Source organism: Alexandromys fortis, unplaced genomic scaffold (assembly GCF_014885135.2).
Source record: "Alexandromys fortis isolate MF-2015 unplaced genomic scaffold, M_Fortis_MF-2015_v1.1 scaffold_19, whole genome shotgun sequence".
Lineage (NCBI taxonomy): Eukaryota > Metazoa > Chordata > Mammalia > Rodentia > Cricetidae > Alexandromys > Alexandromys fortis.
Window position 1 is genome coordinate 6,125,446 of NW_026067890.1, and position 27,905 is coordinate 6,153,350.

At 41.2% G+C, this 27,905-nt stretch overlaps 1 protein-coding gene across 7 annotated transcripts in view; it reads right to left on the bottom strand.

The window, feature by feature from the left end:
* Nucleotides 1-343: 343 nt before the first annotated feature.
* Tlcd4 (TLC domain containing 4) overlaps nucleotides 344-27,905 on the bottom strand; it is a 53,323-nt gene continuing 25,761 nt past the window's right edge. For 4 of the 7 annotated variants that reach the window (XM_050144688.1, XM_050144814.1, XM_050144560.1 and 1 more), the window contains 6 exons: nucleotides 27,623-27,788; nucleotides 24,793-24,882; nucleotides 22,431-22,489; nucleotides 20,363-20,457; nucleotides 6,006-6,079; nucleotides 344-5,746 (listed from right to left, as the gene is read on the bottom strand). In XM_050144688.1, the coding sequence (XP_050000645.1) occupies nucleotides 5,428-5,746; nucleotides 6,006-6,079; nucleotides 20,363-20,457; nucleotides 22,431-22,489; nucleotides 24,793-24,882; nucleotides 27,623-27,777 (792 nt within the window). In that variant the 5' untranslated portion in view covers nucleotides 27,778-27,788 and the 3' untranslated portion in view covers nucleotides 344-5,427. Of the gene's footprint in view, nucleotides 5,747-6,005; nucleotides 6,080-20,362; nucleotides 20,458-22,430; nucleotides 22,490-24,792; nucleotides 24,883-27,622; nucleotides 27,792-27,905 lie in introns of all 7 variants that reach the window. The other 3 variants (XM_050144611.1, XM_050144751.1, XM_050144470.1) reach the window with 1 other exon arrangement.

The window sequence follows — 27,905 nt, forward strand, 5'->3', positions numbered from 1 at the left end:
GGAATTTCAGCAAGACACTTGGGAAAAAGTACAGTTCAGGAGCGGGATGCAGGGGGCAGGGTGGACAAAGACAGGAGATCTAAAATCTAACTGCCAAGCGTCCCTTCATCTACAAGGGCCTATTGATTGGCTAGCCCCAACCCTCCCGCCAATAAGCACAGACTAAAATGTTTGCAGCTTCGGGTTTTCTCTAAGGCTGGAATTTCCTCCAGGAGAGGAGGGAATTTGAGGTATAAAAACCACTTTCAAGATGCAGTTGCTAGGAGTGATCCTGGGAGTGGAAGACGGCAAGCTCATCAATCCGCTCGCTCGTACTATTTAAGCACATACCAACCAGACAGACTTTTGCGCTAAATAATTGTGGCTTTATTTCTCTTTCACAAAATACAAAGGTTTGCACCACATTATAGTAGTGTTTTAACACGAGAAAATCCCAAGGTGTTCGCTGGGAGAGGGGAGGGGTCTACCATGTTGACTGGTGTCGTTCGGAATAGTAAAGGAAACTGTCGTGAGGACGGATGCCGACCAGGTAGAACATGCAGGTTATTGCTTAGAACTTGCATAAACTGTAAAGTGGCACACATACAAAGAATACAAACATTTCAAAATTTTAATGAAAGTTCTGAAAAGATACTTTCTATCCCTTCAAACAAAGCACAACCAGAATCAAAGAACGCCAACTGTATTTCACTTACTGATGTGTCTTAGTAATACTGATTTATAAATTAACTTGGTCTTATGTTTTATAAATAAAACTCTTCAATCTTATGGAAATAAGTTATTAAGCATATTTGGAGAGGCTTCCAAAACGTTATGACAAGATTATATATTATAGTATCGGAGAAAAATTGTACATGTCGCTATAGTTAATGCAGGCACCCCAGTGGCCTTTGCAAATAAGATCTATGTTGAAATGTTATTACAAATTCAGTAATTGAAAATTTTCATAACTTATCCTACTTTTAGGAATATCATCTACACAAAAATTCCTTAAGTAAAAAGCAGACAATCCTAGAGAAACCAATCAAACAGGAAACAAAAATACAGAACATGCCTTATTTACAGCTATGTCTCAGCTATGTCTTTAGGTTCAGTTAGCCAAAAGAGCAAATGATTGTAACACACATTAATTACAGAATTACATAAAAATGCAAAGAGAAAAATTTGAGATGGTGTCCAGCCAGAGGTATAGAGCTAAGACATATGAGATTTAGAAATCATTTTCATTGCGCTCGGTCTTGTGTGTAGCGTCTGACACCAAGGCTGCTGTGCAAAGTGGGTAAATGTAAACGTTTCCAACGCACACAGTTCATTTCGCGAAGCTGCCCACTACGACAGAAGACACACCAAGTACGACATGGACTTGAGTCCCTGGGGTTGAACTCCAAGACACACTAACTCAGCAGCTGGTAGTTTGCTTTTAAGTAAACAGGACCACAGAAGTCTTTTCTATTGAAGAGCAAGACTAAAACAATTTGCCACAAGCCAGACCCTGCCCTCATCAAAACAGTTCCATTTTACACCCTCAATACTGCCATGGAGTCTATAAAGAACATTTAATAGGTCATTAACACGCCTACTAAATCCCCAGCTGAAACGCTTTATAAAACTCTATTGCTAAACCAGTTTAAGAGAGAGCTTACAGATGTTTCCTAGCAAAACCATAATTACCTTTGTTCTATGTTGTAAACAAGTATTATTACATGCTTACTGGCTTCCTGCAGCCTATTAATAAATTGTGGTTTGTCAGATCTTTATTTAAACGTCCTACAATGCTTGTTTTCGTGAGAGAACCTATTTGTAAACTTTGAAACTTGCCACGGAGATTGAGAAGCACATAGATGACCGGGCATGTCTCAGAAGTTGACATAGAGAGGTCCCAGCACATGGAGGGGGGATAATAAAGTCTGTGGGGCACTAGAGAGGAGATGGTCAACCAGGTGAGCCTGGACAGAAAACTCTCAGTAGAGGAAGGAAATACCGTCTTTGAGAGGAAGAGCAGTCTCGCTGTCTCCTCCCACACCAGGTCCTACAGGCTTCCCTCATTTCTGCATACATTGAGGGGTTTTTTTGTTTTTGGTTTTTTTTTTTTTTTTTTTTTTTTGGCTTTTGCATCATGGCTGGCTTTCAGTGGCTTTAGTGTCGGTGAGCTGTAGTTAAGGCCAGGAGGTGTGTGTGTGCGCATTCGGGAAGATTCTCACCGGTGTGGTGGCTCACACCTGCTGGAAAGCACGGTGCCATTTTTTTCTGACAAAAGTAAAATGTTTGCTTTTGAGGAAATCTCAAACGCAAAAATGCATAAGCTTCTATGAATCATTACTGATGCCCATAACTATGTGGGCTTTTTAGCTGCCCAAGCCACTGAAGTACTTAAAGTCAGGCAATGCAAACAAACCAATCCTTGAGATTGCCTATTTACATACTTGCAGCAATGCAGGAACAAACTCATCCAGGTATGTTAATAGAGGCTTGTGGGACATGTAGATTTTTCTTAAAACTGAAAGGAAAGAAACACACATTTTGATGGTACTTTTCCCTGTGCCTCCATGAAAAATGACATTTCCAGATGCCAAAGAAATGTCACCAGCAGTCAGCGAATCCTCAAGAAGAACTCGTCTCCAAATGCCCAAGGTCTCAAGAGGAAGCAATTAAAAAAATCTGACACTTGAACAAAAGCGGAGTTAAACAAATTATTAAAATTACTGAGAGAACTTCATTCAAAATACCTATAGACTAAGTAATTTCCAACCAGATCCCCTATGGACCCAGTTTATCCATAATACAGCAAACCGGCTCCCAGAGATGGTAACGGTCTACCATTATTCCTCCTGATTCCTAACTGGCCCATGAGATAACAAAAAAGCAGTTAAAATTTAAAAAGTCAACCTACCACAGAGTAATTTGAGTTAATTTCCTTGCATGCATACGTAACTCATTTTTAATTTTAAGTAAATGCAAACAGTCCTCTAAGTGATTTTAGACACAAGAGTGCAAATTCTATAAACCCAAGCTTAAAAATTTTAGTCTCTCACACAAAATATTGAATGCAGGATCCACGATCTTGCATGCTATTTTTGCTTTTTTTTTAAGTTTCATGAGAACTTTTTATTTTCTAGAGTACTACACATTCAGATTGTCACTAATCTTTTCTAGAAAAATAGAATTGCTTAAAAATGTATACCAATTTGCTTTTATTTTCTATAAAGATTTTTTTAAGAGTTGTTAAATATCAGAATGCCTAATGGACTTGTTTAAATCAATCCACGTAGCCAAAATACTTAATATCTAAAATATCTAGCAAAAATTTGTCATTCAATAAATGAAAATTTCATTGTTTTAGTAAATATTATGTTATATCTTTATTTGGATTTTCGGTTGATAAATATAACCACAGCAAAAATACAGCCCCATCCGGAGGCTGGCTTGCATTGTAGTGGCAGTTCACGGGGCATTCCCATTGCACTGATTCCCCAAGAGAACGTGGAGAACTGACTTCTGGGTGCTGCAGCTAGTAAGGGCTGCTGACAAAGGGAATGGCAAACCTTAGTTTAACATTTGATATCCCGAATATACTTATTTGATGACTGGCTACATCAATCAATTAAAAGTAACAGCAATGACCTTTTAAGCAGGAAACAGTTATTGCTTACATGGAGATTCTTAACTGTATGCTGTCATTGTTTTGATGGTGAGTTTGAAATCTGTGTTCAGAACTGCAGCAATATTCAAAGTGTCAAAAAAAAACACTTTTTGGTGAATTTATAAAACAGTTTTATAATATAAATGTCTTCTTTCCTTTAAAAAAAAATAGCCCACTTTTCTTGTAAGAGCCGAGAACAATGTAAAATCATTTGCGTTCCTATACCTTCATCCTTTAGACAACCAATACTCTTGAGTGCCTCTGATGTAGAATAAACAAGCCGTTACCAATGAAACATTAGCTGCTTTACAGAAGTCCTATCTGTTACATTACTTTATCTTTCAAAAGTAAACGGAGCTGATTTTAACATTTGATTGGCTGAATTTTTAATTCCCATCTTTAAACATACTAGACCTTGCCAGACTCTCTCTGTACCAGACAATCAGATGAAACTGCATTACAGTAACCATCCTGACTACATTACACCACTCTCCTTTCACCATCATAAGATGAATAACGAAACATTCCCCTTCAATCTGAGACTCTAGATGGATTAGATGTTTTGGTTTAGGTTCAGTTAAATTCAAGTATTCACCACTAATTGAATTATGTCTCTTTTTTTTTCTTAAGAACAATCATTAAAGTCAAGTACTTCAGAAAAAAATAAATAAAGGCAATAATAGCTAAATATATAATTCTCTATTTGGATTGCAAGAACCAAAGTGAAAGTAAACACATACACACACTTTCTTCACATAGAATGACAGTTTTGATCATCAGAATACTTGGGTTAAATCACCTTCTTCCTTCCTGCTCAAGAAAAATGCAAAGCAAAGATGGACTAAGCAAGCCTGAGAAAGTCTACGGATAAACCCAAACACTGACCTGTCTGTGGTGCCGTCAGTCTAACCAATCAACACAAGGCCCATTTCTGGGGTATGACAAATGCATTCTGGGAAAGATTGGTATTCTGGCATCAGGCTTTAAACTCAGGGAAGATTTTGCAAGAAGAGTATCTTTTTTTTTTTTTTTTTCATGGAAAAAGTACAAGGAAACAGAGGGAAGGCAGTAGTACAGAAGCCATGTTCCCAGCATGCACTTTTAGAAGACATTCGTCCCCAAGGTCCACACAATGGGTCTTAAGCCTTGCCTGACATACAGTTTTTAAAACTGTTTGATGAAACACTAAAGACATAAAGCAGCATCTGAAATCTTAAAATGCAGGGAGTATGTTCAAACATGATATTGTCAAAGAGTGAAATACTCCTTCATAATAGATGACCACATACCCAAATGAAACTGTGTCAATTCTGATGGCCTGGAAAAGGACATGTTAGCAACTTAGAAATCAGACCCTCCGCAGGCATTGGCATTAGAAAAGAACACAGCACAACAAACCGAGCCGCTTACGGACTTAAAAGCAGTTCTCGCTCCTTCAGTGAAGCGGGGCACCCCCACAGTCATTTCTCTGCAGAGAATGATGCCCATGCACACTGCGAGTTCAGAAAAGGCGCTCCACTCCACTTACAACTTCTACTGAAACCTGTCGATGTCTAGCCATGCTTAAAAGGCAGAAGGAAAGAAGATAACTTGGGAGTGAAAACTAAATTTTATTTTCCTTTTCTAAAGATGAAAGAGAGAGAAGAAGACACGGAAACCCTGAATAACAAACAGTCATAAGGAACAGAGCAGCAGAGGAGCATGCCGAGAACTCATCTATCAGTAGACGTGACGCGGGGAGGAATGAAGATGGCTTTGGAAACACCGGTGTTTGATGAAGCACGCCTTTAATCAAGTTTTCCGTTCTGAAGGCTACTCTTGGCTTCCTCTTGTCTGATGAGAGAGATGACCTTGATGCATCCTTTTGTAATTTTGATCATCCACATGACATTCATCACATCCAAAATAAGACAGGTAGTGATCCAGGTACACTGGATCACAAATCCGAGCCTCACGTAGGCTTCTGTTCCGTACACAGAGTATATGAAGAAATACAAAGGAGGTATCGCGAGGATCCGCACTACGAAAAAGACCACTGTCATGAGAACTCCATTGATGACGTTGACTTTGGAAAACTTGGGGTACTTTAGGGTTTCAAAGAACCACCTGGAAAGAAAAAAAAAAGAGTGAAAGAAACATCACACTCAGTCTGTGGCTTGGGAAATCTACCACCTCACTCTCACGTTTCTGGCTATAAAAGAATTCACGGAGCATCTAACAGCTTCAGAGAGGGGCTGGGGAGATGGCTCTGTGGATAAAGCGTTTTTGGTGCAATAGTGGGGACTTGAGTTCTGTATCTTGGAAAAAAGGTTCCCACAGATTAAAATGAAACCACACAGCCTCAAAGTGATAATTTGTAACCTACCTCTGGTTCACAAAGGGGCTGGAAAGCTCGGCAAGCAAGCGGAAGTTGGCAATGTACGCTAGCATTCCATCTTTCTGGATAAGAGACAGAAACAGTGTCAGGGACTCATCAAAAAATACAAATATTCTAGAAAGAGCTAGTCACTCTGGTGTACAATCCATCGCTACAAAAACAGACAAGGTGTCCACCTTTTATCATTAAATTAATTTTCTTCTTTTTTAAAAAACTAGTTTATATGTTTTTAGGTGTGTGAATGTGGGCACCACATGCATGCCTGGGAGTCTGGGAGACCAGAAGAAGGTCCCCTAGATCACAGTAACAGTTGTGAGCCATCGTATGGGTGCTGGGAACCAAACCCAGGTCCTCTGGAAGTGCAGCAAGTGCTCTTAACCATCTCTCCAGCCTCCTGATTTTCTTCTTCAGACTTTAGAAACATGCTTGGAACTCTACAGGTGATAAAAGATGGTCCATCACACACTTAAGCCCACTCAGCACTTTCTGTTCACCCAGGAAAGCAGAAATCAAGCAATGACTCACAGTGAACTGCCGCTCTCTACCACCCACCGCGACAGCATCCTCAGACCACTTCAGGAAAATGATCACATGGAAGGGGGAATTTTGAAAGTTAAAGAGTTTTATAGTCAACACTATGGGCATTCCTTTAATATCCATTGTGAAGTAGAAGTGCTTAAACATCTCAAAAGTGTAATTATCCCATACTGTGATAGTTCATCTGTAAGCAAGTATATGTTTGGTAAACACAACAACGCTAGATCTAGAAATATATACCTGTCAACTAGAAGATCCTATAGCTAAAACACACACACACACACACACACACAAGCCTGGGATCTTTCAAAATTGAAACAATACTTAGCACATTCTGCCAATGTAATAAAATGAAAAATATATCAGAATACAACAAACATTAGAAATAAAATTCTTGGAATTGTATTTAATGTACACTTTTAATACTGCTATGAGGTGAACTGGTGAGATGGCTCAGTTTGATGATTAGATCACACATGGAAGGAAAATTGTCCTGTGACTTCCATGCATGAGTCCCCCCCCCCCCCACACACACACAGATTTTACAACTGCCACAAGGCAGATGGGGTCACTCCAGCATGTCTAATCCTATCAGAGCTGTGATAAATTGGAGAAATGTCTGCCCATTCCCAACCCTCAGATGCACACAAAACTTGGTAAACTACTTTCTGATCAGGTATTCCATGATCAATTAAAATAACACGAAACATTATTTTGGGGGTTTGGCCATAGAATTAGCTTTCCTGGATCTATTTTCAGGTTCATTGTCTTTCGTGACACTGGAGTAATAAGGGAGGAGGGATGCCTAATGATCAAACCAGTGACCCACTGCCACCTAAACAGAGTGTGTCAGATGTCAGGACGTGTGTGAGTTCACCAATTTCACACAGACATGGTGACGTTAACAGTGCCCATTAGTACTAACAACACTAACTCAACAAAGATTTTTAATGACAGTACTTCTACAACCATTCTTACTGTCCCTTTACCTCTGCTGAACAGTTAAACGGGCTATATAGTATGTTTCTAGAATACATAACAAATTTTAATGATACAAACAAAATAAAACGAATTAGAACCAGAATGAGTTTAAAAATAACATTTTTTCCCTGTCTATGAACAGGATATTTCTTTTCTGTTTCCCTTTTCAGTAACATTTCTTCCTTTCCAGTGACTACCTGCAGCCCGAGGGGAAGGAAGTTTTTTAATGCACTGTGTAAAACTACTACAATGGGGGCTGGAGAGATGGCTCAGTGGTTAAGAGCACTGTCTGCTCTTCCAGAGGTCCTGAGGTCAATTCCCAGCAACCACATGGTGGCTCACAACCATCTGTAATGAGATCTGGCGCCCTCCTCTGGAGTGTGGGCATACATAAAGGCAGAATGTTGTATACATAATAAGTAAATAAATCTTAAAAAAAAAAACTACAATGAAGCATGAGGTTCGCTTTGACTTGCATTTCAGCTCCTCAGCCAACCATGTGTCTGTTTTCTATCGTCAATCCATTCTGATAATAAGCCCAAGTTACATGATCTCCCAACAAAGATGCTAGGATCTAGAATGCGTGTTGGTGGTATTTATTTATTTATTTTGGTTTTTTGGGGGTCAGGGTGTCTCTGTGTAACAGCCCTAGCTGTCCTGGAACTAGCTAGCTCTGTAGACCAGGCTGGCCTAGAACTCACTGGGATCCGCCTGCTTCTGCATCCTAAGTGCTAGGATTAAAGGTATATGCCACCTCCGCCTGGCTTAGAATGTGTTTTTATTGCAATGGCAGGCTTTTAGAACTATAAAAATTAAGTTTCCTGTTCCCCAGGAACATCTAGTCACTCTGTTTCCAGTAAGTCCAGTTCCTTTATAGGTAGGAGGTCATCATCTACGCTCCATATCTCTGAATAGCCATGTGTTTTCATACTTAAAGTACCCTGGACTCCCTGATAAGCTATGACAGATTCCTGCTTGTTATGGCAGCACTATTTGGTAAATTTTGTTGCTGTTTCAGAACAGTACCATGTACGGCTCATGCTGACTTTGAACTCACTAGGGAACCAAAGAGGACTCTGCACTCCTAATCCTCCTGCCTCCACCATGCCTGACAGAAAGTGCTGCTGTGGGCAAAACCCCAGAGCTCTCTGCACGTCAGGTGAGCACTTAACTTCTGAGCTACAAGTCCATTCCCTAACTTATATTTAAGTTTTGATTACCTTGCCTCCAAAAGCTGAGTGACCGTATGATTCTTTTTTCCCCAACCAACATTCAAACAACTCAAATGAAGATGGTTTCCTCCTGTGACTTCCTCAACAATCAAAGCGCTCTGAGACTGCCCATAAACATTTGCTTTACTGTTCTTATTTTTCTACATTTTCATCCTTATTTAAAAATCAAAGCAAGCCTTTTTTTTTTTTTGGTCCCAGCTCAGAAACTATGAGTTTGTAGCAGCTGGCTTTTCAGCATCTTTGTGGCCAGCAAAATCATGGCTGCCTTGTAAGCATGCGTTCTCTTCAGAGGTTGGTTACAAGTTGTTATGGATGACAGTCAGGAAAAAAACTAAACAAAGGAGATTAGATTCATAGTTCTTATTTTGTAAAGATAAAAAGGGGAAGTGCTGTGTACCCAGTAAAGATTCGTCACTTGTATTGGCTTAATAAAACACTGATTGGCCAGTATCCAAGCAGGAAGTATAGATAGGGCAACCAGACTAGGAGAATTATTGTAAAAGGCTCAGTCTGCAGTTACCAGCCAGATACAGAGGAAGCAAGATGTCTCACTGATAAAAAGGTACCAAGCCATGTGGTTAACATAGACAAGAATTATGGGTTAATTTAAGTTTGTAAGAGTTAGTCAAAAATAAGACTGAGCTAATAGGCCAACCAGTTTATAATTAATATATATAAGCTTCTGTCTGTTTTGTTGGGGCTGAATAGCTGTGGGGCCAGGCAGGACAGAAACTTCTGTTTATAGACAAACACAAGCTGAGCAACACTGTTAACAATGTACCACAAACTCTTATTTAGTTTTCCAGGTCTAACTCTGTTCTTCAAAAAGTACCCAAAAGCAGGGGTTGGAGGTTGGGCATGTTTTGTTGCCTTGACTCAATTCATCATGGGACTATTGAAGAGCCTGAAGACTGTTCCCATCTGACAGAATCAGCTCTACGTTGCAAAAGGTCAAAACATCTTTTCAGCTCCACAATCCTCCTCTCTGCACCCATTTTGTCAAGAGGAAATCTGAGTTACAGTCTTGGAATTAGGAAATGCAAGTTTACTCAATCTCATGTAGCAATCAAGAGGAAAATCCAATGTGTGTGTTCATATGGTATTGTGCAAGCTAACTCAAAGCCTGTCACTTTCAACTGAGCATCAACACCTTCCTGGAAGATGAAGAAGGCCTTTATATCTCTTCAACTGAAAGTGTATTAATTTGGGAGGGTTGCAACAAAGAAACAGGTGGTAGGTGGAGGGTACAGTGTTTCAGCAAGAGACTGTGTCACAATTTTAGAAGCCAGAAGTCTGAGGTGAAGGTGCCAACAGGTGCATGCCTCTGAAGGTCAAGGGAGTTCTCTGTTCCATCCTTGCTGACAGCTTTTGACGGTCCCTCAAGTTTGGTGGCCTAACTCCTGTCTTCACACAGAATTCCTGGGCCCAAACCGCCCTTCTAATATGGACATCAATAACTGTTTATTAAAGGTCCACCCTACAGCAATAGGAACTCCTCTTAACATATGCAAATGGACCTATTTTCAAAGACACAATAAGAGGTACTGGAAGCTAGAGACTCAACATAGAAAGCTTAGAGTGAACTTAATTCAATTCATACCAATGTGGAATCCCCAATTATTTTCTGCATATTACACAGTCTATTTTGTTTTGACTATATTTCTCTTTAATTCAGTATTATGGGACTTTTCATCTGACTATTAATAGTATATATATTTCCATATACAAGAATGATGACCTTCTCCTATCAGTGATGTCTGGGCATTCTGGTAGTATCACAAGTCATCTCATTTCCATTACATAAACTCTTATAAAAATACTCGCTTTAGAAAATTCAACCTCAGAGATTAAACCATGCAAATCACAGCTGTCAACCCAACACCCAAAGTCTGAGGGACTATGGCTGCTCACAATTACAATGTACTTCAGTCACATCAGAATGTCCCATTCTCAGAAACTGTACATCAGAGTTGCCACGGATAGTCTTCCATCATGGGAAGGGTTTCCTGGGGTGGAGGATTTTAGGTGTGTCTTCCTTGGGTAGTTCACACTCATTTTTGTTTTATTACACAAATTCATTTTAATACATAATAGAAGTCACATTTGAGGACAGGAAACAAAGGGATGAAAAGCAGGACAGCCCGATCTCTCTAATTTGCACAGTGTGAAGAAGCACTTTAAAAATAACAGGAAGCAAATTGCTGCTCACATTGCAAGTTCATGCATACTTTATGTGCATTCTTAATAAAAAAATTGTGGTGGCTTCTTTTTTTTTTAAATTTATTTATTACGTATATAGTGTTCTGGGCACCAGATCTCATTATAGATGGCTATGAGCCATCATGTGGTTGCTGGGAATTGAACTCAGGACCTCTGGAACAGCAGTCAGTTCTCCTAACCTCTGAGCCATCTCTCCAGCCCTGTGGTGGCTTCTTAAAGCACAGCTGAATTTGTCCAGGAGAATTGCCGAGGGGTTGGAAAGATGACTCGGCAGTTAAGAGCACTCGCTACTCCTGCAGATGAGGCTTTGCCTCCCAGCACCCACATGGCAGCTCATAACCACCTGCAACACTAGTTCCGGGAACCTGGCATCCTCTCTGGTCTCTGCAAGCACTAAGCACTTACAAGATGCGCCATGCATATACTAAGGCATACATACACATACATATAAAATGATAAATATTTTTTAAAAAAATGAATAGCTGGAGTATTTGACTTAAATTTCAGCATGCTGGCATACAACTCTTATCCCAGCATTAAGGAAGATCCTACGTTCTAGCCAACCTCATCTCAAAAGAAAACAGTATGTTTTTAAAGGAAAAAAAAAAAAAGATTATGCCGGGCGGTGGTGGCGCACGCCTTTAATCCCAGCACTCAGGAGGCAGAGGCAGGCAGATCTCTGGGAGTTCGAGGCCAGCCTGGTCTACAAGAGCTAGTTCCGGGACGGACACCAAAGCTACAGAGAAACCCTGTCTCGAAAAACCAAAAAAAAAAAAAAAAAAAAGATTAGAAGAACATTTAAGTGTATATCATCCAAATAAAATATGAAACTGGATTTCTCTAAGTCCTGTGCTGAATTAAAGCAAGAGAGATGAACTATGAAAATATATCCATAAGTGTTGGGGAAAATTATGCAAAGGAGAAAGTTGTTTTTAGTGGGATTCTTACTTGAAGCAGGTACAAAAGTGTTAAAAATATTTGTTACAATAATCCCTCTATTTTGGTTTTTTTCCCTGTCTCTCCTCACCCCACTTCTTGTTTTGTTTTGAGATGAGAGTCTCACTACATACCTGAGGCTAGCCTTCACCACGTGATCCTCGTGGTTCCCCCTGCAAGTGCTGGGACTGCGGGTGTGGCCGCCATGTCTGACTGAGTCGCTCCTCACTACCATGGATTCACGTGTGCAATAAGCGTGAGTGCTTGGTTTTTTAAAGTCAGTGTTCTCACTCCCGGGCTAAAGAAGGCCTTCTTCCAGTCTACGTTCACTAAAATGTTTCTTTTTCCTTGGGTCAGGTATTTTAAGGCTGTGGCGTGTGTCATAATGTAGCCCAATGTTTACAGAACGTGACTAACCAGATAGCTACAAAATAATATGAGTTAATATGTTCCTAAAGTATACCGACTTCCTTGACAAATGACTAAACTTGGCTAAAGTTCCACTGCCAAAATTTGTGGGTTTTTAAAAGTTTGTATTTATTGACTGGTTTACGTATTTTATGTACATGAATGTTTTGCCTACACGCATGTGTGTGCTTCACATGTGTGCCTGCTGCCAACTGGGGAAGAAGAGGGCGTCAGATCTCTTGGGACTGGAATTAGAGTTATGAGCTGCCATGGGGGTGCTTGGAACTGAAGCAGGTCCTAGATCAGCCGGTGCTCTTAACTACTGAGCCATTTCTCCAGCTGCCCCCAAATCTTTTTTCTTAATAATGAAACTTAATTATTCTTGATTTTAAATTTTTAATTTTAATTTACTGGCTAATGAAAACACACTGCATTGAAAGCAGTTGCTGATCACTTCTCCCAACTCCCTTCACGGCGCCATACGATAAAGTGTAGCCGCTAACCAAGGCATCAAATTAGTGCCAGAGGCAATATAACTTTATGATAGCCTTTACAATCAAGTTACTGGTAAAAATAGTACCTTGGAAAAGGCCTTTCTCTAACCATAATCTCCCAAAGTGCAAATTCTCTAAAAAAAAAAAAAAAAAAAAAAAAAAAAAAAAAAGCTGAGGCCTTCTAAACCCTGTCTTCCCAAGGAAATCTTCACTCTTATTTGGAGCCCAGCATTTCCTAAGTATGGTGCCTAGAACAAGGCCTGGGAACTTGTTAGGTAAGCACAGGGTTTTTAAAAATGGTTTATTTTTTTATTTTTATTTTTTTCCTTTTGGGTTTGTTTTGTTGGCTTTTAGAGACAGGGTTTCTCTGTGTAACAACCCTAGCTGTCCTTGAATTAGCTCTGTAGACCAGATTGGCCTCAAACTCAGAGATCCACCTGCCTCTGCCTCCCAAGTACTGGGATTAAAAGCTTACACCACCATCTCTTACGCTACTATCTCTTACACCACTGGCATTTTGTCTGCATTTACGTCTGTCTGAGGAGCCATCTCTTACTTTCTTCCGTGTGTGTGTGTGTGTGTGTGTGTGTGTGTTCTATGCATGTGTCTCAAGCGTGTGAGGATGCACTCACTCACCTTTGCATGTATGCGTGGAGGTCAGAGGGCTATCACCTGTCTTCCATTGTCGCTTTCCACCTTATTTTTTTGAGACAGGTTCTCTCACTGAACCTAGAATTTCCCTTCTCGGATCTGATTATCTCCCTCCCTCCAACACTGGCCTATAACAGATTCACATCACCAATTAGGCTTTTCCATGGGCGCTAGGGATCCAAACTCGGGTCCTCATGCTAGCGCAGCACATGCTTTGCCCGCTGAGCCATCGCCCCAGGCCTAGAGAACAAGGGATCAGACATCTCTCTTCACAGTCTCACAGGTGATTCCAGCACAGAGTAAGCTGAGTGGTACCTTGGGAACTAGCTCCCTTTGCTGTGGTTAAGCATGGTTTACACACACCTCCACCATACCATACAGGGTTTTCCAGAAGAATCTGCTCCGTTTCCTCTAGAAAACTTTCCCCTGGCCCCTCAGCTCCCAGTTAGGTCGATTTCTTCACAGGTCTCTCGGCTTGTCTATCACAGTGCCCAGTGCCTGCCAAGCACCTATAATCCTGTGCCTTGTTGTCCACAATGCCTGGCACCGCAAGCAGTTGGTAGTTTTTTCCTGAGCTGAATCTTGCTACACAGGAGTGTCACCTGAGGCCAAGAGCTCACTCCTCTCTGAAGAAAGGCCAATTAGAAACAAAGTTAAAAGCTTTCCCTTGCACTTTATCTAACGCTGGCAAACCAAGACAGAGCAGTCTCTGAAAATGGACATCAACATTCCCTCTCTCCGCTTTCTGCGGACGTGCAGGCTCCTCCCAGCAGGGGCTGAAAGGCTGCTTCCTTCTCTTTGAACTGGGACGCCATTGGCCACTCACTTGATTGACGGGTGTGCTCCCTAGCTGGGTCAGGAGAAGCCCTGCTTCCTCCCCAGGTCTCCTGAGAATGCCCCTTTTAGAAAATACCTACCATGTGCAGGAAGCCAGAACCTCTCAGAGGAACCAGCCACACGCTGATGCTCTGTTTACGGTTCTCACTCTGGTCCCATCAGAGAGCCTACAGCACCTGCCAGCTGCGTGAAACTTATCAATATCCACCTCCCCCACCCCTTTTCTCTCAAGTTCTCTGACTACAGATCCTAGTCTACAACCATTTCATGAACTGTAAAAACACAAGGCATGTTAGTTAGAATTTCCACTCTATGCCTCAGGTAGCCACATCTTACCCAAATGTTCACCCCCGACTATGCCCCACAAACCCCATTTCCTGCCAACCAACTCCTGCCTATCTCTCAGGAAGAGAGGATATCTTCTCAACTCTGGGTCCTTCATTCATCTGCCAATGAAGTGGGCACCTAATCTTGCCTCTACAGTCAACTGGCTGCTCTCCTGACTATTTCTCCCATGAACAGATGTAAGATCAGGGGCTCCAGATAGGGGTCCACTGGGTGTGGCAAATTAGAACATTTTCTAACTAGAAACTGCCTTTCCTGGTGATGCCTAAATTTGAAAACTGCTTTCATTGTCAGCGGTGGTACATGCTATTGAAAGGGCATTTCTCATTTTTCTCGAGTTATTAAATCGAAATGCAAATGTAAGCTCTATTTCTTTACGCTTCTTGTTTTAGTGTGTAGCTTTATCTAAAAACTACAATACATTATCCAACACAATAATCTTTCACCCTAACTTTTCATAAATAAGCTTCTTTTCTTAACTTGTTGTGATAAAATATGCACGACATGATGGCTTTAGAAGTGTGGAGTCAGTGACAATAAGGACATTCATACTGTCACCACCACTCCCAGAACTTTTTCAAATTCTCCAGCTAAGACTCTGGTCCCATGAAACAATAAGCCCCCATTATCCCTTCTGCCCAGTTCTTGGCAACTTGGAATCTATTTCCTCTCTAGGGACTTAGTTATTCTAAGCATCCCGTATAAGTAGAATCATATGATAAGCTTGCTTTTAGAAAGATCTACTTAACAATTAAATACTAACCAGGATAGGCATTTTTATCTTCTTGGTTAGCAGCTTTTTTTTTTTTTTAATAAAAATCATCATATACACCAAGCTCTGAGACATCTCAGAAGGCCCTGGGTAAGGTTATGTAGTGGCTAAAAGTTAACCTTTTTTTTTCTTTTCTTTTGGTTTTTGAGACAGGGTTTCCCTGTAGCTTTGGAGCCTGTCCTGGAACTAGCTCTTGTAGACCAGGCTGGCCTCAGAACTCACAGAGATCCGCCTGCCTCTGCCTCCCAAGTGCCAGGATTAAAGGCATGCGCCACCACCGCCCAACTACACTTTTTTTAAGTTTGCTGATGTGCACAATCTTTCCTTTGAAATAAGTGGGGCTATCGTGGTAGGGAGTTCAGCAGCTTGACGGACAGCTGTCAGGTCCATCCCTCATGTCCAGTCACAGCAACAACAGCCTAGAGTGGAAACTCAACTTCTTCATCAGGACGGGAAGAGGGGAAGCCTGGATTGGTTCAGTTCCAGAGTTAGTCAAGACTGTGAAGGACACGGCTGAAGAGTATGAGAAGGTGACAGGGAAAACTTTCACCTGCCATTTCTGAAGAGTCAATGGGAGCTGCCAATCAAGTGAGCACCTTTTCAGGACAATCAATGGTTCAACAGCTCTCACAGATGCCTGCAGGAGACTCGCACCCAGCCACTAACGCCTTCATGAGACTCCAGACTAGTAGAAACTGGAGCTAGGCAGTCACCTGACCTGCCCTGTCTTTCTTTGCCAAAGTCAGCTTGAGATGATCCTTAAATGATCATGCCTGCAGCATGTGAGATGATCTTAAGCACAGATAGTCTAGTCTTACTGGATCCAATGTCAACCTGGTAGGGAGGGGTTCCTCCCATACCCATGGAACGAACCTACAGTACATCTACCCCGGCTACCCAGGTAGCATTCTCATCATTGGATGGCAGGCCAGTTCTTCCCCTTGTTCACAGCCCTATGAAGAAGCAACAGAGAGGCCCACGAGACATCATCCAAACGGTATAATTGTCTACTTGTGTGAGGTAGGGTAGGCTAAGCTGGTTGCAGAGAGAGTGGGTGACTGCCAGGGCTGACAGCTCTAGGCACAGCAAGCAGCTTCTATAGGACAGAAAAGTTTAAGAACAGCTTGAGACAGATCTAAGTGTAAGACCAGCCTTGTATACATAGTGAGGTCTAGGAAAACCAGCCAGGGATACATAGAGAACCAGACTTTTTTTTTTTTTTTAAAGGAAGAGCAGGAAGGCAACAGGCAAGCAGGCAGACAGGTGGGTCCGAGAGCAGAGATTGTGGAGATGTGACATCATCAAGAACCGTGGAACTGCTGAGAGCTGAGAGATGGGAGAGGGGAGAACATGGAGGGTGGGCAGAGGAAGACACTGCAGGTAGGGGCTGCTGGGAGAGCTACCATCTCCAGGTGCTGAGGAGAGGGCCAGAGCTGAACGCTAAGTGCTGGGGTCTTGGCACCTGAAGCACCACACTGCAGCAGTAGGTATCAGGTAACGGACACCTGGCTGTAACAGTAAGAGCTACACGGGTTCAAAACCCAAAGCTTGGCACTCCAGAAACAAAGGGAACGAGCCTTTATCTAGTTACAGTTTCCACATGAACTGGTATGTGACCGTGTGGCAGCACCACCCAGCAGCGGTTCTCTCTCCTTATTTATTTCTGCATTGACAGGAAAATGGATTTAAAAAGCCTAGCAGACATAAAGATATAAGGTGAAAGATTTGCTGAGACTATTTCCACTATACATTTGTGTAAACCATGCCTTGCTCTCAGAGGACTGTGAAACAGTAGGAAAGGCCCTGCATCCCTTGTCCTTTGCTTATTTATCCCTGTGCTTCAGAGTCCAGAACCAATGCTAAAACGGGGGAAATGCCAAGTAGAAACTCAGCTATGCCTGCAAGTTATGAGAACACTCACATCAAACAATCAAACATTCTATGCCAAACAGTAAATGCTGAAACAAAGTCCTAAAATTGGCAAAGGTAGATATCATGGAAGTTGCCTAAACTTTTTCTTTTCTTGCCATTTTCATGTGTGTGTGTCGTATGAGAGTATGCATGTGTGCAGGAACACGGCACAGATGGGATTGTGGGAAATCATCCACCATGGCTCTTCTGTCACCATTGTACTGAGAAACCCCTGCTGCTGGTATATCTAGTTTTTCTCTGGAGACCCCCTGTCTTACCCTAAAGCTGGAATTACCAGGAGGGCTGCTGTATGCCCCATGAGGGTTCTAGAGAACCAAACCCAGTCCTCCACTCACAAAGCAAGTTACTTAACCACTCAGCCATCTCTTCAGTCCCTAAATTTTTTTAATGGGAAACAATGGGGGAGGGGATACAGTATGTGTATGTGTTGAATATTGTTAAGAACACTATTAAAATATTTTTAACTGGGTGTGGTGGCGCACGCCTTTAATCCCAGCACTTAGGAGGCAGAGGCAGGCGGATCTCTGTGAGACCAGCCTGGTCTACACAGCACATTTCCAGGACAGTCAAGGTTACACAGTGAAACCCTGTCTCCAAATGTTTTAAAATAAACATTTTGCTTCCTAACTCCATTAGCCATAAAAGACTAGCGAGCGGTATTTATTTCATGGTTCTGCTATGGAGATGTTTATGGTGTGTATATGCTTGCATGTCCATGCATGTGTATGAGCAGGTGTCCATGTCCATGCATGCAGAAGCTAGGGTCCACATCTTGCCATTTAAAACTATTTTCACTAGAAGATATATTTAAAACCTGAAGGAAACCTGCTTCTACTCCTACGTTTTGATTTAGTTCCAGTAAGACCATTTAAGAAAAAAAGATCTTTAGACAGCTGCAGACATGTCAAGTCAAATTGTTTCTAAATAAAGATTCTTACAAATAATAAGGATTTTTTGACATTTTACTCCAGAAAAATAATTATTGTTTTGCTAGCCTTCTTAGAAGGTTGCAAAATGGGCTGCAAGTTTACTGCATGAGGGCGAACACTTTCATATATATTTAAAGGAGTATAAGATTATTAATAGCAGACGCTTAGAAACTGCTTTTTCTAAAAAGCACTGACTCCTCCCTCAGGCCCACGAGATAATGAAAGACACAACGGAGACCTGGCACCTCTGCCTTTGCTTTTCATCTGTCTCCTCGGGCATTTCACAAAGCATCAGGATCCCAAAGAAACCTACATCTCTCCATCTAAGTCTAAGTCAGACCCCCACCCACCCACCAAGGGCAGGTGTCATGGTGGTGAGACCATCCTGAGCAGGAGAAATCATCTTCAAAGAACCAGATTAGTCCCCTCAGCAGTGAGGGTGATAGCGCCTCAGTGAACCGTGAGGGCTATTTGTACACTGTGAAGATGTATTGCTATGGCTGGTGTAATGAAAAGCTGAATGGCCAATAGCTAGGCAGGAAGTATAGGCAGGACTTCCAGGGAAGGGAAAAGGAGATTAATTCAGGCATATGGGGGACACCACGGAGATGCGAGATGTCGAACATACAGAATAAAACACACGGGGAAGTCACATGGTAAAATGTAGATTAATAAAAGCAGATTAATTTAAGTTATAAGAGCTAGTGAAACAAGCCTAAGCTAAGGCTAAGCTTTCAGAATTGATAAGTCTCTCATTGTTTGTGAGCTGGAGGCCCAAAGAAAAATCCAACTGCAGGACCAGCCTGTAAGACCCGATCTTAAACAGTGATCTAAAGGGCCATACCTTGGCCAGGACTGTCTAGCCATACCCACTGTCCTGCGCTGTCTTCCTTTATTAAAAACTGACGCTTGTGTCAGCAGTTTGAAGATGAACTCGGGGCATCCATTCCTCTCTGGACTGATGGCATCTCCTTTCTGTTTTCCACCATCACTGATCTTCTACCCTGGAGTTATTAGATGACCTGATGGGGCTGTGGGAGCCGATATTCCTGCCCTAAAACTCTGGTTGCAGATTGTTCAATAACAGGGTCTTTAATCCAAGTTTGGGAAAGCAGAGGCAGGCAGATCTCTTAGAGTTCAAGACCAACCTATACTACATAGCAAGGTCCAGGGCGGCCAGGACATAGAGATGCCAAAAACTCAAAATAGAGAAACAAACAAAACAAAAAAAATCAAAACAAAATCTTTTCATTTCTTTTTCTCTTATTTTGCTTTGCTATGAACAGACCCACTTTAGATATATTCATTTCATATTAATCAACATAACAAAGGAAGATATTAAAACGAGATTGCAATGGGCCTTACTTATCAACTCGCTAAATAAGACAACCATTCATTTCTCCTTTAAAACAACAGCATGAAGTTGATTTTTTAAAAGCAGGCATTGAAGTCCAAAGGGAAACTAGTGTTCATCTCATGTAATTAAGCATTCAACTTGCCAATCTGTGCACAGCAGTGATTTACCAAGCTGATGATCAAGCAGAGGTCAAGGCAGAGCAGCAATTCATAAGATCTATGCTTACGGATGCATGTAAGGGACCTGAGCTTCATCAGTTTATATTCTTCCCACAGCGCACAGAAATCTATCCATACCCAAGGCTGTTAAACCGTAAATGTACCTAGAAAGGCAAGGAGCTCCATCTGCAAGGTCCTAAGGAAACTCAAGTAAGTAGTGTTGTTTGCCTGACTTGGTTTAGAACCGCAAACAGACACTAAGTCAGGAGCGGTGGCCCATCTTGTCATGCCTCCGGTTCAAAGGTGAAGGCAGGAAGGTTGAGGGGGCACGGGAGGCATCGTGGCACACACCTTTAACCCCTGCATTCAGGCTAATCTCTGAGTCTAAGATCTGCCTGGTCTACATAGAGAGTTCCAGGACACCCAGAGTTACACAGAGAGAACCTGTCTCAAAAACAAATGAACAGAAAGACTTAGAGGCTTAGCGTTCAGCCTGAAAGTCTCTCTCCATCCAGCCTTGCCTACTGGCTAGGCTATGGAGAATGCTGGTACTCACCAGTACAAAGTAGTATGCAGCCAGCGCTGTACAATGGTGAATTACAAAAAACTTGTCGCCGATCACTTTCCAATTCAAAAGGATAATCAATAAATCTGCATGAGAGAAAAATGAGATTTCACATTAGACAAAAGCTGCTTGGTTTTATGAGCGTATTAACCTCATTGTCTGGTAACTCTTAGCTGCCCATTCTGACAATACTAATATTTGTTTTTGTTTGTTTGTTCATTTGAGAGAGTTCATGTAGCTTAACTAGCTTCTAATTTGTTATGTAGCTGAGCTTCACCTGGAACTCCTGATCCTCCTGTTTCAGCGCTGGGATTGTGAACATACACTGCCTTACCATGCCCGTAGCAGAAAAAGAAAAAAAACCTAGTAAAACCACTAAGAACTGTTCAAAAAGCCTACAAATAAAAAGAAGGCACCACTTTCTCATTAAGAGACTCGGTCAACATATTCTGAAACTCAGTTCAGTTTAACAAAATAGAAACTGCTCAGAATATTAACACAATTATTTTCTTTAGCAAATGGTTGAACATCGAATGTAGCCTGGGAAACTGGCAGTCACCATGGGTTCACACTTGTGGCATTAGAGCTTCTGGAACGTAGAGATTTCATTTTCAAAAACAAAAGTTACTAGGAGGGCTCAAGCTACGGATTTTAAAGAGAAACTAAATTCTATAACTAAGAAAAATAATAAGAATAATAGTAATTATTTCTTTCAATATATCCATCTTCCCTGTATGTTTTGGCTGCTTGGTCACAAGCTATGATAATTTTGTAGCATATTCTGTAGAGACTGAGATGGCCTTACTTTGTGTGCTCAATGTTTTACAGATTGTTATCTTACTTAGGAGAGTCTTAATAATAATTTTATTCTGTACACGATCCAGAGCTGCTGAGGCGGTATCTCAGTACAGCGCCTGCCTGGCATGCATAAAGCCGGCAGGCCTGGTCCCCAGCACCACAGGAGCTGCACGGTGGTGCCAGTGGTGCCTGTTTGTAATACCGACAATTTTAAGTTGAGGAATCTAAAGTCAAGGTTACCCTTGGCTACATAGCAAGTTGGAGGCCAGCCTGGGCTACAGGGGACCCTATTTCAAAAATGAAAACAAGCTAACACAAAAAAGATTGTCTGAGAGTTACTATTCTGTAATGACAGCATCATTGACCCAGGATGTAACACACTATGAATTGTGTGATCGTGTCAAAGACATTTTCTGTCAAAGGAGAAAATCTTTTCTCAATTTGTTGACAAGTTCCTTTTTTAAATTCAATTACCAAATAATCCAACAGTCTATCATTACTCTAAAACTTACCTTTCCTCTTAAAGAGTTACTTATTTCAATATATTTTGTTACAATTCACATCTTCATGGCAAACAAATTTTCTATGAAATTCATCCCTTGTCTTTATCATTGTTGCATCATGTTCTATTTTGACTTTTATTTTCTTTCAGTTATTTACTAAGTTGTAGAATGATAAAATAGGGTTCTTATATAAATGTCCACATCGTGGCTGATATCTTTGTTTGATTGCCCACAAGACAACCAAAATGTTTGTAACTGCAGCTAAGATGGCATATCCTCTACTTCCCTTGTCCTCGCTGTAGAAAAGGCCAACCCAAACCCCACCCATCGTGAGAAAAAAAATGGAGAATAGGAGACATAGGAGAATGTGGAGTCAGAATCCACACCTTAACTGATCATGTCTAGACAGCTTACATGTGCAAACAAAAAATCATGTCTACTGGAACATTCTTCAAGAGCCCTGGCACAGGCATCACTAACTTTATAGTAATTATACTAATAGCTCTTCAGGAAAGAGAAAGGCCACTGTTTTGCTTCTGCTTTTTTAAGTGTGAAGACCTCTGTAACTCAGTCCTTTCTTGATCTAGAAAGCCAGAGGGTAAGTTTCAGGCCTGCTACCATTGAAGGGTTTATTTTTTTCCCTGTACAGATCCTCAAAGCTAATTTTCAAATAAGCCAAAAGCATAAACAATAGATTTTTGCATCACTCCATGAGTAGTTTAAAAAGTAATGAGCAATGAAAAAATGCTATCACATACCAGAAATGAGGTAGCCTGAAGCAGTTGCAATATTCAATTTCACAAGCATTGGATCACCCCTATACATATTCAAAACAAAACAAAAACCCACATTATCTTCTTAAACATATGAACTGATTCATATGAACATATTATCTGATTTATCGAGACAAGGCTTCACAAGGTCCAGGCTGGCCTTGAACTTGCTAGAGCCAGCCTTGAACTAGAATTCCTGTTTCCACTTCCCCTGCTAGGTTCACAGGACACAGCAGCACATCCAACACAGTAACAACTGTTTTAATCAGAAGACCTGTTGTCCATACTTCCCATAGAGTTTACTCGAAGGTTAAACTGCCTCTAGAATCTTCCTGATGACCAATCATTGATTCTCGGCATTTAAATTGGGCTGAAATCTTTAAGAAACCATCTAACATCAATCCACACTGAGGTTTGCAGTGCCTAAAACACATCCTAAGGATGGCCAAGGGCAGCCTATGTATTTTCTAGAGTGCTCAGAACTATTCCAGGAGCTCCAAATTCCAGGGCATAACAGTGTGTTTGTGCTTTAAAGGCAGAGGCAGCACCCAGTTTCACTGCACTTCTGGAGGAAGCCTGAGGGCCCACTGGCCTATGGGGAGTGGGTCGCTAACAATTCTGGACTCTGTTCTAAACCTATCTACAGTCTTAGAAATGCGTCTTCATATGACTTGTTCACATATGGACTGAAATTGAATTTTAGATGCCGATTTTTAAAAATCCCTTACTTAGAATCAGTGACTCAAATAAACAAAGAAGTCATCTATCCCACCTTTGATTTTTGAGGCAATACGGTCCTATCAATATTACTCTACTGAGGATGGAACAGATTTGCCTATTACCTGATAATATTGTCAGAACAGGACAATTTGACCATGGTATTGTGACCAGGTTCACCGATGCATATCAATATAATGAATTCATTTAAAATTGTTCTATTGAGTTTATAATTAGTAATATATGTGAGTATGATGTCTATGTGAGTATAGGTGTGCACGCTAGTGTGTGTGTGTGTGTGTGTGTGTGTGTGTGTGTGTATAGAGGACAACTTTCAGGAGTCTGCTCTTTCAGCCCACCATTCATGTGGGTTCCAGGGGTTAACCTCAGGTCACCAGGCTTGGGCAGGCAGGGTGTAACCTGCTGAGCACCCCACTAGCCTAGGATGGGCGCATATTTACTCCACTCCATCTTTCATGTGATTTGTAGTATGTGCTACTTTAAAATTAACACAAAACAAAACTGGTAATAGCTGAACTAAAATGGAAATGCAGAAAAGTCACATTTTCATCATACACTGTGACCTGTAAATAAATGCAATCCAAGAAAACTAGACCTGGAATAAAGCATAGACCCAAAGGGGGAAAAAAAAAAAAAACAGCAAAATTTATGTTAGGTTAAAGTTTACCAAGGCAAAACCTGACCAAGAAGCCACATCTATTTATTTTTTTATACAATGTACTTCTCAAAGGACTTGTTCTGTTTACAATCATGTGAGAAAAATAAATATGGGCGAATTAAAGGTACAGTTTATGTAGATTGAGAATAAAAAATCTGGTCAAGGTATGAAATATGCTAAATTGAGTTATTTTGGGAAAAACATCTTCCTAATGGAAATGAAAATGAATCAACTGGTATAATTTTAAAGGGATAATTTTACACTTATGGCAGGGGGTTGTATCACAGCGGTGGTCCAAACACCTGGTTAAATTGTCCTGTATCCACAGAACACAGTCACCTCCCATCAGAACATCCCACACACCTACTCCCTTACATTAAGCTGACCTAACCCTTCCTAAGTAGCTCCAGCAGTGTGCAAAACTTGCGCAATTGCAACCATACTTAATGTGTCCAGAAGAGCTGCCTTCATGTTTACCTTTGATTATGACATATGCGAGATCCATCACATTAATAAGTGCTTCCTGTGAGATTTTAATCCCTCTCACATGGCCACCTCCAAGTCTCATTTCAGTTCTTTGGCGGCTAACAATGGGCCTCACACAAGTTTAATGGCAAACCTTTAGTGGCCACTCCAGCTGACTGTCCTAGCTCAAAGATGACGCTGTTTTTCTCACGACAGTGTTTGGAATAATGTGGTTTTGCTCAACTCATCATATTCTCTTTGTTTTAGGTAACAATTGCAATATGAAAGCAAAGTGGTCCTCTTTGTGTTCACATCTAAAATCATTTTAATATAACTAGCTGAAGTAGGACTGACTATAAGCACTTTAATAAGGCAGACATCAAAAATAATTGATATGTTTTTAAGTAATGCAAATGAGGCCTCTATTAATAATTCATAGCAAAGCATAAGTCAAAATGAATAACAACTGGGAAAGAAACAGCTTACCAGAGTGGATCAGCGATAGTAGGCTCATCAAAGAAGAAGAGGTATAAGCCAAAAATCCCAACCAGCAAAGAGTGGCATGTAGATACTACCCTGAAATGAAACAAGGCACACACACAAAGCTCTCAGATTCCTTGCAGCAAATGACTTGTTCCTCTAAGACATTTTTCATCCTGAAAAAATGCACACCTCGGAGCATTAAAGCTAAATACGAAAGAGTGCAATCAACGGAGGAGAGTATATCTGAGGATGGCTAAACACTGTCATTTAAAGGCGACAGGGGCAGTGCTCAGCAGCAAAGCCCTTGCCTACCATGTATAAACCTCTATCATTAATCATTAATAATTAAGGGCCGGGGTGGTGACACACGCCTTTAATCCCAGCATTCAGAAGGCAGACGCAGATGGATCTCTGTGAGTTTGAGACCAGCCTGGTCTACGTTATCTATAACAGCCAGATTTTTATGGTAGGACCGTGTCTCAAGAAACATAATGGTAATAACATGATTGATAATGATGTAGTCCTTTAGAAATCATAGGGCCACAGCTTTATTTTCAAATGAACAGGTTCTACAATCCCGAGTGAATCGTTTCTCTGTGTTAAGCTTCTGAAGTGGAAACATGCTTGATGAGTCTTGCCTAAACTGGCACAGCTGACAAGGTCACAACCCTGTGCCCTCCACGTTCTACCCACAGCAGTTGAGCTGCAGGAGAGAGCGCTCGCTTCGCCACCACCCTGCACGCGAACACTGCTTCTAAGCCACCACACAGAAGGTGGTTTCTTACTGCTATTCAAAATCCTGTGAGAGGGAAGAATAACCTCTCCTGAACTCCTGCAGAGGGATTAGTGACCACGTGTCAAAAATGTTTCCTTCTCAGCTCCCTCCCAAGATGGTTCAGCAGGTAAAAAGCACCTGCTTGCTGACTCTGAGTCCTGGAGAACCTGAACTCAGTCCCCATGGCCCACATAGTAGAGGGATGGACTCTCCTGACGTCCACACATATGCAATGACGTCTGTGCCCACAAACATACCAAGATACAGAATGCATAAAAACTTTTAGGTTTCCTTTTGTAAAATAAAATCTAAGTTTTAAATTTTGTTTCTTACAGGCAGGCTTCAAGTGTTAGTCTTCATGAAGTGTTAAATGGCAGGCGAAGTATGGTTAAGTTCTCAGAGGACAGAAATGACATTTAGTCAAAAGTTCTCACTATGCCGAACAGACATGCAGAAGCAGACACTAGGAACGACCTGTCAGTCTGGATCAGAACCTTCATTTACACAGCTGAGTGCTGTGATGGCATTGGGAGTAGAGGCAGGAAAATCAGGAGGCTATCCTGGGCTACACAGTGAGCTGCAGGCCAGCCTGGGATACGTAAGACTCTATCTCAGAAAAGCAAAGTAACAAAAACCACCCCAAAAGTCTATACTTGCAGAAGCTGCTGTTGGTAAACACTTGAGATTTTTATCTTTTTAAGACCATGGTCCTGGAAAAGCAAAAATGTAGATCCTCTAGTAGCTAAAAAGAAATGCCAAAGGGAAAGATTTCAAAGAAGAGTTGCCTGCTGTTTGGAGCATATGTCAAGGCTGGAGGCTGAGTTTTAAGGCATAAATATGTATTTCAAAACCAGCCCAGCTTTCCTTTGTACTCTTTATCCCTAAGTTCCAAGTATACAAGCTGAAGCAGGAAGCAGGAAAGAGAGAGACGAGAAAAATGCTATTCGAACAGCTAAATGAATCTCATGAAGCCAGATTCCTTCCTCGAAGCAGAACTTGGTTTCACGTGTTATAATTTCCTGCACCACAGAAGAGTGATGATACTGAATAACGCAAAATAGTTTCCAATTTTATTTTCATCTCTGCTTCCATCTCTTGGTACCCGCCCTATTCTTTGGCTTGATTCAGAAGCTTCCACATATTCTAACCACATTGAAAGGGAAACAAAATTTACCCAGAAAATCTGTTTCTCCCACTCATCTTTCCCACCAGTTTTTCAATCTACAAATGTTAGAAAAGTTTCTTTGTTTGTTTTTAATAACTATATATAGGCTGAAGGGATGGCTGCTCTCCCAGAGCATGGGAGTTTGATTCCCAGCACCCACATGGGGGCTCACAACCATCCAGTCCCAGGGGATCCAACACCCTTCTAACCTTCACGGGCACCCACGGTGCAGACATAGATGCAAGCAAAACACCCATACTGTATAAAATAATACAAGTTTTTAGAAAGAATAAATCTAGAAGGATCTAAATCATAATTAGAAATTCATGATAAGATATAGACTATACACTCTGCCCTCTGGTCTGTAGAATTCAATCACGCTGCAGGTGGCTAACTCGCACAGGCTAATATTCACAATCCCAGAAATGTTTTCTTTTGTTACCACCACAAAAGGATACATGTTTGTTGTGAATTTTTCAGAGAGGGGTGCAAAACCTGTTGGAGTCTACTAAATTTTCCCATACATAGAAAGTAGAGAAAAAAAAAACATCCCTAGCATTTTTTGTTTATGTGTATGGATGTTTTGCTTGCATGCATGCCTAGTGCCGGTGAGGGCCAGAAGAAGGTATCAGATCCTGTGGAGCTAGAGTGACAGAAGGTTGTGAACTGTGGTGTGGGTGCCAGGACCTGAACCCAGGTCCTCTGGAAGAGCAGCCAGTGCTCTTAACCGCTGAGCCACCCCTAGTCCCACCATCTTCTGATGTAAGAATTCTTAAACTCTTCTTGTGTGGGATCTTGACTTTCCTTCTGCTCCTAAGATCCACCAAAAAGGACTTTATTATTATTTCATAAAACTATTTTTAAGTCAATTAATCATATTTTCAGGGTCTTACCTTGAGTTCCATTCGATCTTCTTGTCGATGCTAAGACTATTATAACCTGTAGAAACTTTGGCTGAAAACCAGTAACTTACAAAATGGAAAAGAACCTGGAAGAGGAGGAAGCTGCCACAAAGCGTGCCGATGACCACTTTGGTGTTGGCATCCATAGCTCTTCAACCTGCTGAGAGAAAGGACAGCTCTGAGTTGTTACTGCACAATAAGCCTGTAATAGTTTTTTTTTAAAACTTTAACAAGTATACATTTATTTTAGTATTAATAGAAATATAAGAATATA